Source organism: Dermacentor albipictus, chromosome 2 (genome assembly GCF_038994185.2).
Source record: "Dermacentor albipictus isolate Rhodes 1998 colony chromosome 2, USDA_Dalb.pri_finalv2, whole genome shotgun sequence".
Taxonomy (NCBI): domain Eukaryota; kingdom Metazoa; phylum Arthropoda; class Arachnida; order Ixodida; family Ixodidae; genus Dermacentor; species Dermacentor albipictus.
In genome coordinates, this window is record NC_091822.1 from 114,839,221 (window position 1) to 114,854,762 (window position 15,542).

General features: G+C 45.1%; 1 protein-coding gene across 1 annotated transcript; it reads right to left on the reverse strand.

The window, feature by feature from the left end:
* Positions 1–4,393: 4,393 nt before the first annotated feature.
* LOC135910981 (cuticle protein 16.5-like) lies at positions 4,394–4,915 on the reverse strand. The gene has a single exon (XM_065443055.1). It carries the CDS (start codon positions 4,913–4,915, stop codon positions 4,394–4,396), a length of 522 nt encoding a protein of 173 aa, XP_065299127.1.
* Between the last annotated feature and the right edge of the window lie 10,627 nt (positions 4,916–15,542).

The following is a 15,542-nucleotide window of genomic DNA, read 5'->3' on the forward strand; positions in this document are numbered from 1 at the left end:
TAAAACTTCGATTTCTACATTGTGCCGTTACCTAGGCATGTAACGGGTTCGGTCTTACTAATCACTTCCCTGCTTTTTCCCCCCAATACTCTCAACGCATCTTGCTTATCAGCACTGCTCAACAGTTCATTCTTCCATCCACTTTAAATACCAGCGCTTCGGGAAGGTGTGCGTTGCCTACGTGCATTATTTAGTGAATACTTTCGCATTCTATTGTAATGAGCTGAGTTCTTTCCGGATTTCAGCTGTAGCAGATGCATGCGTAATTCTGTTGCGAGCATTTGCGCAAGTGTGAAGAAGAAGCCGTGGTGGCGCCTCCTATAATCGTCCTGAATTACTGGTGCCCTCCGAACAGCGCGCTTACCGATGCGATGTTCCCAGCTTCCCATCTAGCCGCCATAACTCCAGTGGAGCAGCGACAGTTGGAGCATTCGCAGAGCGATAGCGATCTCTGGTTCGCTGAATGAAAATTGGCATCTGTTAAACGGTCCTATGTCTTGAAACATGTAGCACAAGTTGAGATTACGATTACGGAGAATAAAGAAACGCCCTCCTTATTACGCACGTTTATGCATCCTATCGCTATTTTAAGATGTCATTCACTACGTAAAACGCCTTCGTCATGAGCATGCCATATCGACAGCACAAAAAAAATTGGCTGCAACATTGCTGAGCGTGATCGGTATTTCTAACAAGACAATCAGGTTCATAAAGATTTTACTCAAAGTCTCATAGATATGTGCATAATGCGACAACGCAATGAGTCACTATGGGTCCTATAACGTAACAAAAATCCCAATATGTTTTTATTCCAATACCCTGAAGTCAAATTTCTGTGACCGCTGACGTGAGCATCTGGCGGTGACCTGCAGTGTTGTCTGAACAGACCAATCAAACGCTCTCCTCGTTCATAAGAGGTCAGTTTTGTATGTTTGACAGACGAACAACATTTCCTACACTGTGCGGCTTGTCTTATTTTTGGGCTGATAGTAGGCGAGCAGCACGCTCAAGTGGAGAAAAATTCGATTGGGCCAAGCCAGTGCACTGAAAATTGATAACCGGATGAAGAGGGTGGTGCCGGCGTCTGCGATTGGTCCACTTTCTCTAACTTCGCTTGAGGTTGCTGGTCGAAACTCGCGGCGGCATGCGACGGAAGCTTAAGAATGACGGTAAAATGGATCCTCAGCAAAGTAGACTTGGAAGAACGAGGTCTTAAACGAGCCGAAAGTGCTCGAAAACGTTACATGGCCACGCAAGAAGCTTTATTATACGTAATTAGACCTATGCTCTTCGGCAGGTGCGAGTAGCCAGAACGTGAATTCTCGGCTTTTATTCCTTTCGGAATGCGGCAGCCTACGGCTATTGTGAAGAAAATTAAGTTTTGTTCGGCATATTAATGCATCTTTAACGCGTACACGCCACTTTGACGCGGTGAGTTTTCGCGATTTTTTGACGTAGCGTGACAGGCAGGTGATGCGAGTGCAGCCCGAAAACTTTTGAGCAATAGCCGAGGGTTAATCGTGAATAAGCCTCGAATCACAAATAACTTTTTTTCTTTTGTTCAGTCAAATCATGCATAATCAGTGTGTATACGTCATAACAGATAGGGAGCTATCGCAGTTATTGTGACGTCACGTGACAGACAGGTGAAGTGGGGGTGGTCCAAAAAAGTTTTTGACTAGTCGCGGAGGGCTGATTGCAGAATTGGAATAGAAACGTTTGGAATAGCTTAAGTTATAGCACCCTATGTTGCTGCAAGAGTGTCCGTAGTGTCATTGGTAGGTACGAAAAATCACCACGATTACGATGCTCCCTAACGCGAAATTTGTACGCAGTTCTATACGTGTTTTCATTTCGCCATCTATTGGCTGGCGCGATCAACCTGGCTCGTGCGGCACCTTGGAAACGATGCGAAGTGCGGCGCGACTGCCTCATGAATCTGGAGATTGCGAGAGGCAGCGTGTGGGTGACGCGTGGGAGGGGTTCACAGCAGCCGTGGCAGACAGACCTCCAAGACTGCACGCCCTACTCTGGCGCCATCTCATACCCATCGTCGTCGCACTACGCTTTTCTGCTGACGCTTTCGCCATACCATTCCATTTCGCATTCCGCCTCGTGGTTCCATTGAACCCTCCTCCTCCACTTTCCTCCTCGCCTCTTTCAGCTTCCACTGCTCTTTGCGCAGGCTGCTCGATCGTTCCCTGTGCTTGTTCTCTCGGTTAAGGCGACGCCGACATTCGGCACAGCAACGGGTGCCTAAGATGTGCGCTCGAAACATTTCAAGCTACAAATGCTAGTTCTTTTGTTTCTGCCTCGTGTCAGGCACCATTGCGGTGTGATGCATACAGCACCGGTTGTGGCACTCTTTACCACGTGAGGGTTCTGAATGTCCTGCGCCAGGGGAACGGAAACTGCCGACATTAGTAGGTAAATGTAATGTAATTGTAAAGGTAAATGTAGAATGTAAAAAGGTAAATAGACGAATATGGCTAACGTAGGCGGGAAGAATATGAAATGAGCCTCTTTTTTGCCAACGTTCCTGCTTCTCATTGTTACATTAAGGCGCATTTTCCGCGAGGACTGCGGTCGCTGTGAGCAAATTATATCAAAAGTTCAATCAATTTCAGATGCGAATTTGCCAAATAAATTCTTCATTTGTCAAACCCATGCCAGGGACCACGAAATTTTAAAGAGACAAAGTGCCGCAGATATGTGGATAATGCTACAACGTGACAACTCAGCGTGTTACTTAGCCATGAATTATTAAGGCATAAGTCACACTTTAATTACAGAAAAGAGTTATCAAAAAGCGCAGTGTTCACTAAGTTCTGGTGTAATGTGGGCAAAAGATAAAGATTTCACAATTTATGTGTCATATAATCCCCATTATTTTCAAAATAATAATCTCGGAGGCCAACGTATTGAGGAGTATTGAATGATGACGGCGTAGAAAATTCGCACAAATGGAATAAAAAATGTAAGCCGTATCACAAGAGTATCAAACTACCCCTGAACATTTTGGCATTCTGGCGGTGCTGCGCTTCAAGGCAATATTCTGGCTAGATATAATGAAAACTTCTACAGTGCTATGTTCCTCGTAGTCTCAAAACAGTCCGAAGCCTTGCATTATAGTATTAAAACGCGGATTTTAACACTAGGCGAACGTGGCCTGGAAACTCGGTGGCCTGGATACTCTTTCTCAAGTGACAGACTCTTTAGGTCCTTTTATTGCCTGCAACTAAGCAGTACGAAATAGATTCATGTATATTCACCTGGGAGGGTATTTCTTATCAGGCCGTAATCCAAAAGGAGCACTATTTAGAGGAGTGACAAAAACGTTTACTCATCCGGACTAAAGAAAATATAACTAGCTATTTGAATGCGACAAATGAAGTATTCGGAGATGGTCGAAGACAAAACGAGGCTATGATATCTGTGTTTAATATAGTATATCTATACATGCAAAAAAATCATATCTCGAACCCATTCCATGGACAACTCAAATAAGTTTTCAGTGCCTATGGCGATACCCGTAAGGCCAGTTCCGTTTTCTCGTACTACCACGAGAGAGTGAAAAACACCTTTGCTTTCATAATTACCGAGCAACAGAAAGTTCGCGAAATTGCGCCTTGCCACCTGATTTGTGCTTGACCACTTTTGGCGAAATGCAAAAGATAGAATTCCAAATGAGATTGGCGTTTTTGCGGAGACGAATTTTATTGCTCCATTTGCGCCCACTATCGGAGCTGGGGCAAGATTGAAGTCGATGTCTGTACCTTCTCAACCTGGCCTTCCAATAAGCTACAGTTCGTTGGTCTCTGCAAAGAAAAAAAAAAGGAAAGAATATACTGTTAGAAACTGCCATGACGTAAATCACCCAAATATTCTAGTCTCAGTTTTTGTCTTTTCATTCTCAGCTGCACGAATATACTCTATCTCTAATGAACAAATCCACGCCTTCATTGAGCGTCACCTATGCACAATTACTACCTAAATAAAATGCAGGCCCTACAACCGGTGTAAAATGAATGACAACAGACAACATTGGTATAAATATAAAGGCTGTATTAAAGGACGAGATCTACACCCACTTCTTGCGGGGAAGGGCACCGTAGTGGTAAGGAGAGCCAAGACCATAGCCATAGTTCAGGGTGCAGCCGAGGAGACCATGACCGTAGCCGTAGTGGCCGACGCCATAACGAAGGGTTCCAACACCGTAGTTGTAGAATGGAATTAGTAAAGGCAAGGCGCAGAAGACCAGGACTCAAGAAGAAGAACACAAACGACAGGACCGGCGCCGGTCTTGCCATTTGTGTTCTTCTTCTTGAGTCCTGGTCTTCTGCGCCATGTCTTTACTAATTCAGGCATGAAGCAACTAGCCCAAGCAAGAGTTTTACTTGTAGACTGGAGTGGCGTGGTAGGTAGTGACAGCTGGGGCAGCGTGGGCGATGGTGGCCACGGCTGGGGCGTGCTGGACGGTGGTGTTGGGGACGACGGGGGTGGCAGCAGCGTATGTGGCAATGGCTGGGGCGGCAGCGTAGGTGCCAACTGGAGCGTCGGCCAGGGTACCAACAGCTGGGGCGTGATAGGTGGCAGCAACCATGGTCACGCCTGGAGCAGCAGCGACAACTGCGGCAGCCGCGTAGGTGGTGGCAACCCTGGTCACAGCTGGAGCAGCGGCAACAACTGGAGCAGCAGCGTAAGTTGCGACTAGGGCATAGGGGATGGTGGCGAAGGCTGGGGCAGCGTGAGCGACAGCGTGCACAGCTGGAGCATAGCCAAGACCAGAGCCGTATCCAAGACTACCATAGCCGTAGCCAAGATAGTAGCCGTGGCCAAAGCCGTGGCCGGTGTAACCAGCGAGAGCGCTGGCGGCAAGAGCCAAGAGGATGCAGGCACGGATCAGGAGAGTCATGTGTATTTTTGTAAGGGTGCAATGCTTTTTCAGGTTTACTTATCACTGCACAGAATTATGTAGTATAGCTTTCATAATCGCTCGTTTTCGATTCACAATGTTAATGTTCTCTTCTAGTGTAAAACGAATCTTTCGGTACGGTCTAAAACTCTAGCGCAATTGATAGCAACATTGTAGTCATAAGTTGTGTAGGACCGATGTTCCACGTGAATTGTCGTTAACCACAAGAAAGAATTTGGTACAGGTGTCCAACGATTGCGTTCCAGAATTTGCTGTTTTATCATGATTTGCAGCTTGCATCCCTATACTCGCTTTATACCGAAACGTGAGACAAGATCTTTGCTTAACAACAAAAGAAATGTGTGCATTATTATTATTTTATATTAAGGCCCTATACTTAATGATTCATTGAATCATCCGCCATTTTCGCATATGAAGTTAACAGATTTGAGCGCTTCGCGAACAATACCTCAGCGTTCTCTTCTGAGGTGACGACTCCAAACCCTCGTTGTCACGGATCTAGAGAACAAGCTTTCTTAATATGAGGACTCTCGAGCTGATGTTTAGCCAACTGCTGAATAAACTCAGTTTGGGAGCACTTCTATACAAAAAATTATTCCGTCACCGTGCCATCTACACAGGAAAAATGCAGCATAAGGGAAAAAAGAGTAAGCGGATTCTGCAGTCCTTTTATGATTACACTTGCCTCTGCAAATGATTAAAACAGGAGAGCACTCAGAGGGTACGCGCTGGCTGAAGTACAATGAAGCATCACGCCCTATCCTTGACGAGCATTCTAGTGAGAAGATTTTTAGAAATGAATCGATAAATAAATAAATTTGGGGATCTGCTCTAACGCTAAGCCATCCAATACAACATGGAGCTAAGATGCATTACGGCTGAAGTAAACGGGAAAGGTTGACCTAGCGTCCTTCGATGCATCGTGGGAGCCGAAGTAAAAGAAAAGCAATAATATAAGGGCAGGTGCAATGTACTGGGGAGGGCGAAAACATGTTATCTTAAAGGCCACCACATGATCTATATAATCACTGTCGTGGACTAGCACCTGTGCTAGGCGAACAAGACCTGCATGCGAAAGAACTGACAGGGAGGGTGCACAGTACTCTTAGATGAAATTCATTCGAAGGTGAAGGACGTATCTGACGCTCATGCCTAGTTACACGTGGAACCGAGGGGAGAAATAACCGGTCATGCCAAAAGCCTCTAACAAATTCAATTGGATGAACACAGCAAGCAGGGATAGTTGCTGGCTTGACATATTACTAGGGGTGGCCAGCGCAACCGGGACGAAAGAAAAAAGGAAATTCGCAATACGAGCGATACGATCTGCGCTCGTATCACGCACTTCCTTTGGACTTTCGTCCGAGTTGCACTGCCCACTCCTGGGGATAAATTCGATTGGAGCGTGCCTGGTGGTTTACAGGGGCTGATATTTAGCAAGGTTTGTAAATGGAAACCGGAAAACTTAAGGAGTGATTTGGGCAGCGTAGAAATTTTATGGTCGAAACAATATTTCTCACCATCATGCCTAGTCCTAATTTGTGCGAGCAACAATTTTTGTGCACTACTCTGCTGATCTATTAATGGTGCTGCTTCAACTTGGTATTTAAATTACAGTTTGTCACATAGATACGTTTGAACTGGGGAAAGCATCGTTTTGAAATCCGATATTTTTGTCATACTTTTTCAGCTGTGGTAGAGAGCCGGAAACAGTTCTAACCAGCAGAATCAACTAAGCTTTTAAGTAAACAAACACCATTTTTTCTAAACGTATATACCTTGATCTTGTCACGCCGTCTAGACAGTGAAGTAATGCAGTAATCGCAAGGCCAAAATAGTGGCACCTGCAAATAGGCGTAAAGTTGTCGTGACCGTATCTTTATAAGTCTGTGAACGAGGAGGAAAAACATTGTTTTCTTTATTTGTCACGACACTCCTAAAGTGATCCATGTCAGTTAGTTGGGTGGTGCTTCTTTTCTACCAGGCGATGTCTAATTATCTACAGCACACTGTTAGCCTACTTCAAAAAAGGCACCTTTAAAAAATACACGCGTCCTTTGAAAAATACAACACATATGTTTATGTTTGCAAACTTGAAGGAAATATGTTGTCCTAATAAAATTTTAGTTGAGAGATGTTAAGGTACTGACATGAAATAATGTCTTTGTAAATTGAGATCTCGTTCATATATTTCTTTGGCTCCACAATAACGAGAAATATGAGCACTGCACTCATCATCATCAGCCTGGTTACGCCCACTGCAGAGAAAAGGCCTCTCCCGTACTTCTCCAAATACACCGGTCATGTAATAATTGTGGCCATGCTATCCCTGTAAGCTTCTTAATGTCATCCACCCACCTAACTTTCTGCCGCTCCCTGCTATGTTTCCCTTCCCTTGGAATTCAGTCCGTAACCCTTAACGACGATCGGTTATTTACTCCCCTCATTAAATGTCCTGCCCACACGCATTTTTTTCTTGATTTCAACTAAGATGTCACTATTCCGCGTATGTTCCCTCTTCTCTTTTCTTATCCCTTAACGTTACACCCATCATTCTTCTTTCCATAGCTCGTTGCGGCGTCCTCAATTTAAGCAGAACCCTTTCGCAAGCCTCCAGGTTTCTGCCCCATACGTGAGTACTGGTAAGACACAGCTGCTACACATTTTCTCTTGAGGGATAGTGGCAACCTGCTGTTCATCATTTGAGAATGCCTGCCAAACACACGCCAGCCCATTCAAATTCTTCTGATTATTTCCGTCTCCTGAACCAGATCCGTGATCACTACGTGCCCTTACTAAATGTATTCCCTTACCACTTCCAGTGCCTCGCTACCATCGTAAACTGCTGTTCTCTTCCGAGACGGTTAAAGATTACTTTAGTTTTCTGCAGATTAATTTTTAGACCCACGCTTCTGCTTTACCTGTCCCGGTCAGTGAGCATGCATTGTATTTGTTCGCCTGAGTTACTAACCTAGGCAATATCATCAGCGAATCGTAAGTTACTAAGGAATTCTCCATAAACTCTTATCCCCAATTCTTCCCAATCCAGGTCTCTGAATACCTCCTGTAAACACGCTGTGAATAGCATTGGAGAGATCGTATCTCCCTGTCTGACGCCATTCTTTATTGTGATTTTGTTGCTTTCTTTATGGAGGACTACTGTGGCTGTGTAGCCGCTATGTATATATTTCAGTATATTTATATATGGCTCGTATATACCCTGTTTCCGTAATGCATCCATTACTGCTGAGGTTTCGACTGAATCAAGCGCTTTTTCGTAATCAATGAAAGCTATATATAAGGGTTGGTTATATTCCGCACATTTCTCTATCACTTGATTGATAGTGTGACTATGGCCTATTGTTGAGTAGCCTTTACGGAATCCTGCCTGGTCCTTTGGTTGACAGAAGTCTAAGGTGTTCCTCATTCTATTTGAGATTAGCTTAGTAAATACGTTTTAGGCAACGGACAGTAGGCTGATCGGTCTATAATTTTTCAAGTCTTTGGCGTCCGCTTTCTTATGCATTAGGATTATGTTAGCGTTTTCCCGATTCTGGTACGCTCGAGGTCATGAGGCATTGTGTATATAGGGTGGCCACTCTTTCTAGAACAATGTTCCCACCATCTTTCAACAAATCTGCTGTTAGCTGATCCTCCCCAGCTGCCTTCCCCCTTTGCATAGCTACCAAGGCGTTCTTTACTTCTTCCGGCGTTACTTGTGGGATTTCAAATACCTCTAGACTATTCTCTCTCACATTATCGTCATGGGTGCTGCTGTTACTGTACAAATCTATCTCTATAGAACACCTCAGCCACTTGAACTATCTCATCCATATTAGTAATGATATTGCCGGCTTTGTCTCTTAACGCATACATCTGATTATTGCCTATTCCTTGTTTCTTCTTCACTGGTTTTAGGCTTCCTCTGTTCCTGAGAGCATGTTCAATTCTATCCATATTAAAGTTCCTTATGTCAGCTGTCTTACGCTTCATGATTAACTTAGAAAACTCTGCCAGTTCTATTCTAGCTGTAAGGTTAGAGGCTTTCATACATCGGTGTTCTTGATCAGATCTTTCGTCTCCTGCGATAGCTTACTTGTATCCTGCCTAACGGAGTTACCAGCGACTTCTATTGCACACTCCTCAATGATACCCATAAGATTATCGTTCATTGCCTCAACACTAAGGTTCTCTTCCCGAGTTAAAGCCGAATACCTGTCCTGTAGCTTGATCTGGAAATCCTATATTTTCCCTCTTACCGCCAACTCATTGATTGGCGTCTTAAGTACCAGTTTCTTCCGTTGCCTCCTCAATTCTAGGCTAATTCGAGTTCTTACCATCCTATGGTCACTGCAGCGCACCTTGCCGAGCACGTCCACATATTGTATCATGCCAGGGTTAGCGCAGAGTATGAAGTCTATGTCATTTCTAGTCTCGCCATTTGGCCTCCTCCACGTCCACTTTAGGCTAACCCGCTTGCGGAAGAAGGTATTCAGGGTCCGCATATTATTCTGTTCTGCAAACTCTACTAATACCTCACCCCTGCTATTCCTAGAGCCTATGCCATATTCCCCCACTGACTTGTCTCCAGCCGGTTTCTTGCCTGCCTTCGCATTGAAGTCGCCCATCAGTATAGTGTATTTTGTTTTGACTTTACCCATCGCTGATTTCACGTCTTCATAAAAGCTTTCGACTTCCTGGTCATCATGACTAGATGTAGGGGCGTAGGCCTGTACCGCCTTCAATTTGTAGCTCTTATTAGGTTGACAAGAAAACCTGCCACCCTCTCGTTAATGCTATGGAATTCCTGCATGTTACCAGCTATATCCTTATTCACCAGGAATCCGCCTCCTAGTTGTCGTCTCTCCGCTAAGAACTGTATTAAGAAGAGCTAACTGTTTTGCAGTGGGCATACAAAACTCTATCTCATTTTAACATCGGGAAGCTGGCTTTTGGTTGTGTTACCTGTAAGGTGTATCATAATCGCCTCAAACGCGAATACAGATAGTAACTTGGTTTACCAAGCCCTAACAATATGTTCATTTCAATTGGCTCAACAACGGTAGCAGGTGATTTCAAAAAGTTGAGCTGACGAGGCTGAACTTCTATGTCAGTGGTGCTCCTCCCTTCGCCCAGCCTCTACCTCAAAGTTCCAAATTCTAACAATTGCGCAATATTACGAACTCATTCATGTGAGATCTTACTTCTTTAATTATGAAGACTACAGGCATTGAGATCTAGAGGCACGACATATTCCGTGGACCAAGTAACCGGAGAAAATTATGCAGCACGTAGTAAACGATAATGCGCACTACTAGTATAGACCCTGCGTAGAAGACAAATTCGTCTCGAAATTCAGGTCCAGTTCGTGCGACAGTCTTGATAAGGTAGCTGTTGTAACGTGCGAACAGTTATCATGCTTTAATAGCGAATTATGTGACTCTGCGTCCGTCACTGACCCGGGCAAAGAATACTGACCCAGTGTATAGAGGATTGTATCTGTCCTCAACCTGCTCAAGGCGACGTTATGATAACTCCAGGTGCAAGCTCGGCATTAGATCTATATACTGTGTTGGACAATGTATTTATATAGTCAGAAATCCTTGCACAACTTGAGCCCTTTTTACAGGAAAAGATCGCAGATGTAACCTCACAAATGTGGTTTCTTTATCTTTTGGTACACGAATGCTATCTGAGTATCCAATATCACAAATTCAAGGCAGAAAATTTTTCAACCCGACTGCATGCTCTATAGTTAAATGACATTTTTCGTAGTAGGTTCAAGTTAGCATACAGCTAATCAGTTTCACAAAAGAATGGCAATTTCTACTAAAGAGCGAAGCGTTCAACACATATCAAGGTTTAACATAACGTTTAAGCAGCTGTCATGGTGTTTATTCATACAGTTTCCTAAAAAACTGTATGATTGTAAAGCGCACGAAGTCATTCTATTCTCGTCATTGCTGGCATAAGGCAACATTGCCTGTCATGGCACATGCTCCTCTTGAATTGCTTAAAGGGACACTAAAGGTTACCAGAAAGTCAAGTTAAAGTGGTAGAGCAATGTTCTAGAACGTCTAAGGCGTCAATATAATCGCGAACAGAGCTTTAGTAACCGAGAAATTGAGGTAAATGCATGACACGATTTGAGACCCCCCAGCGACATTCCGGTACTAAACCGATGACGAAAGGTCTCCCCGTAATTTATGTTACTAATACTCAACTACTCGTATTAAAAATATCATTTTATTCGATTTAAGACGGAAGAAAATGCTACTTGTCTACGTCTACTCGATTATAAAAAAATAAGATTTTGACGTTACCCTTCAGTAGTATGGGTGGTCGAAAGGTTTCGTTTTCGCTCGACTCTGCGCGCACGACTCTGCGCCACGCACGCTTCGAAGTTTCAGTACATTCGTTATCGAGTCGTGCTGTGAGGGTTCTGCTGGCTCGCGAAACCTTCATTTGGAACAAGCAGCGAGAATGCCACGTCCATGTGATGTCGTGGGAAGCCCTCGTTGCTTTCCCGCTCCGGAGAGCCGGTGTCGAGGCCGCCGTCGTAGTACGCAACGACGCCGGCAGTGCGAGCCCTCAGCAGCAGGTCGCGCTCGTCGGTGCTCAAATCGCTGAAGCTGAGCCCACCATCGCGAGCCAATCTGTCGGTGTCAGGGTCCATTGCGACGAGCGTCGAAGTTTGCGTCATAGAATGAAGTACCAGCTTATGGGCGTCTTGCGCTGGAGCTTGAGGTATAGTAGCGGCGCCTGGTGGTGGTGCGGGAAACGACATCTGGGTCGGCTGTGGCGAAGCACGTTTCTAGCCCGAGTTTTGCGTCGATTCGCTCTTTTTTATGCCCTGTTGCGAGTGCGGAAAGGCTCGTCACTTCTCACAGACCACGCCGACCACGCTGAGAGCTCGCCGCAGCCTATAGTTTAACAAAAACGGACTTTCCGTGTGCCGTGGGACGTAATGTGGGACGTAATTAGTTTCTCCTTCCGCTAGCCACCATCTCCCGCTTTCGCTCTGCTGTCGGCTCTGTCTTGGCTCTGTTTCTGGCCGCGCGTTTGCGTTTTGCGCAGAAAAGCCGTAGCGCCGTCTGCGGACGCCGTTCTACTCACCGATGGCGCGACGTCACTATGAGACCATGATGTCAGTTCTCCTCGATCGGAGGGCGGGCGATTTGAACTGCGCTAGAGGTACGCGGACGCTTCAGAACGCATTTTCTCTTAAAATAAGTCTCTCCTTGCCACGAAACAAGCGTTTCAAGGTTTCTGTGATGGTATTTCAACAGTCCACGTTGACTTAATAGTAACCTTTAGTGTCCCTTTAAATGGACCTGTTTCCCATGGATTAGTCCTCTCGGAAGAGGACCGTCTCAATGGGGAATCATAGCTTGGATGCTTTCACGTTTTAGTGAGAGATGTCCTATTCGCCGCCAAGTGTCGCTATAATGGTTTCGCAACACAGAGAATAATGAAATTTCACGTGAAATTCCAATTTATATAGTATCCCAATGCTCAGACAACCGCGGTTGGATTAGTGGAGAGAGCCATATGGAAAGAACCATTATCAGTTGCCCGTGCACAGAGCCATATAAGAAATTATGTAGGTTGGGGGCTTTGCCGCACATCTAACTTGCCGCGAGAAAGATGGCTGAGCTCCCATTAGAGAATATTTGCGAACGAAGTAAAAAAACATGAGACCACGAAAAAATGACATCACTGGCGCTCTTCACACTTCTTGTTAGTCTGTTTGTTTATTAACTGCGCACTACTGGGACTGTCTGATCTTGTCCCGCCCTTTTACACTGGCTCTAATTATTCGCTAAATATTTACCAACAAGCTGCGTTTTGAGCCCGCCAATTAAAAGTGCTGTTTTCAAGCCAATATAGCGCAAAGAAACACGGACAAACGAGATGACAGGAGACTATGAGCTCTAATTCTCAATTGTTTTTTGGGGTCGCCCGAGAAAAGCTGGAAAGAATAGATATACACAGTATAGCACATGCGTACACTTTCTTCCTGGCAAAGAAAAAGAAAATTGAGGAAAGGCATGTCTGGCTACCAAATAGGCCGATCGACGTGTCACTGATGAAATCCGTGCCTCTTTTTCTAAAATGATAAAAGTGCTGCTGAGGTGAGTGCTAAACCTGCCGCTGCAGGTGGAGACCCACCCTTCGAGATTCTATGGCGTGAGGAACACCGGGCAACCGCGATGGAGCAGTGATCCGCACGTAAATCTTTCATACAATGCCTGTGCTGTGTTATCTACATCAGCTAGATAAATCTAGGTGCGTCTCATAGCCAATTCGCGGATTTCGCATTGTCTTGATTGCCTTTCCAAGATTATGCCCTTGGACAAGTAGCGGTACCCGTCCCACTGCAATATCTCATTTTGATGAGACCATCATCTGCTCATCAGAGCGCGCGCTCTAAATAATGGTGTCGCCCCCAGCAAACAGCATTCAACAACCAGAGCGCATAGAACGGCACAGAAGCGTAACCTAAGACGTACGGTATATCGTACTAGTGTAAAAAAAAATGCACGAAGAATTAGGTATGTGCGATGCTGTGCTCGATGCTAGTAATAATACTAGTCAGAATAGAAACTACAACAATCGTATGTTCTGTGAAATCTCATACCAACCCAAAGCCTTCCACGGCCTCCCTGGAACACGGATATTTCTCCAATATGCTCGTAAGATCACATGTGGTATGGGCCCATTCTGTACTCAAGTCCTCCTGTCACCCGTAATTTCAGCGATCAAAGAGAACATCTTGAGTCAGATCATGAACAAAAACGAACACTAGGGAAAGAAGTGCATTAGGCGCATAGAGAGACATATATTTATTATGACAGATAAACAGAGAGGTCAACCTGAACTATTACATTCTAACCCACTTGTGTCTCTTGGCGAAGGATAAATCGGTGACCAAAGGAAGCAGAACGTCGAGATGATAATGACATGAAACAAAAAGCACGAATACAGATATTGGCAGTTGCTTGTAAACGCCCATCTCAATAGTATATATATAGTTAAATTCTGCCTTTAAAAAAAGCCTACAGTCGCCTTCATTACCTGACAGCAGAAGTTATATGACAATGGGCCTGAAAGGTAGCTTTTAGAAAGTGGCTGGCTGTTGACTGTCGGCAAATCCCCCATTGATTTTCCTTCTGGGAAGTACAACAGATACCCACAGCGCTCGTTGACCATAGTCAACGGCACGGGGCAGTTCTCACAGTTCGGACTGCCCGCATCGCCCATAAGAGGGTGATAGAATTGTGTAAAGGTCACTGCGAGTCATAGTTTGTGTAAAATGCTTGCTTTTGTTCTTTGCATTTCATGCGGTATCCTGAATCGAAGCTTGGGATGAAGTGGATGAAGGCGCCAATGATGGTGTACTGCCTGAGACCAGTAACTTACCTTACCTATGCGCCTATCCTCGATTAGCATACCGTTGGGATCTGCTCTGCAAGTGGAACTGCAATACAATTGGAATTGGTGAGAGCCAATTTTACTTCTGTGTTAGCGAGCACATTTCCATAAACACCACTCTGCACCGGAACCAGCTGTTATGTTATGCTAGAAGCAGGAATATACGAAAAAACTGGGGGAGAGAGAGAGAGAGAGAGAAAGGCAAAGGAAAGACAAGGAGGTTAACCAAGAAGGTTAGCAGTTCTCAAACCGACTGGCTACCCTGTTATGTTATGCGTCGCCCATTTTGTAAGTCAGGCAGTTGTGTTTCAGCCACTGCGTGAGCAGGTTCTACGGTCCTGGTCTTGTAATAATGTTAAGAATCTGTAATGCTTGCTTAGCATCCCGAAAATGGTCCATGTGTGATTTGGTTGCTCAGAGATGTAACGAGCGGCTTTCCTTATGGTTTAAAACAGTTTAATGGTGGGCTAGTTGGTATTTTGACATGACAGCCATATGGAAATACAGCGCAACAGGATGGCAGAACAGAAAGGAAGACGAACGCAGGCGCAAACTCAAAAGTGATTTTCAATTTGTTAGTTTGCGCCTGCGTTCGTCTTCCCTTTGGTTGGCCTCTGTATTTCAAGATAGTTCTCATTTCGTCATGGCAACAGCCGCCGAATTTATAGACTTCTTCTCGCGGACGAGATTTTGATTTCCACGAATCCACTAAGGTCGAACAGCAGAGGCGGAGTATAGGGCACTTAGGACGTCTACCCATCCGTGTAAACATGCACTGTACAATCTTATGCTTCAGTGAGCTTTGACAGCGCTATGGCCTCATACCACATGAGTGTGCTTTTATTTCTCGCTGAGGCCAGTAGTAGGTTTGCAGTAGTGGTCTTGAGAATAACGACTGAATGAATTGAATTTTTATACTAGGGTGCTGCGTGCCAAAACGGTGGTGTGATTGTGAGACACGCAGAAGTGGGGGACTTCGGAATGAGCTGGGCCACCAGGGTATGCTAAACGTGCGTCCAATGCGCGGGACATGGACGTCTTCGCATTTCGCCTCCCTCTGAGTGCAGCCACCGCGGCTCGGATTTGATCTCGCGACCTCGTGCTTGCCACCGCAACACCATAGCAGCTAAGCCACTGAGGGGGATGAGAAGAAAATGGTGTGCCTGAAACC

Bases quoted from the DNA above. Each gene is read 5' to 3' on its own strand.
- LOC135910981 (XM_065443055.1), bottom strand. From the start codon at position 4,915: ATGACTCTCCTGATCCGTGCCTGCATCCTCTTGGCTCTTGCCGCCAGC.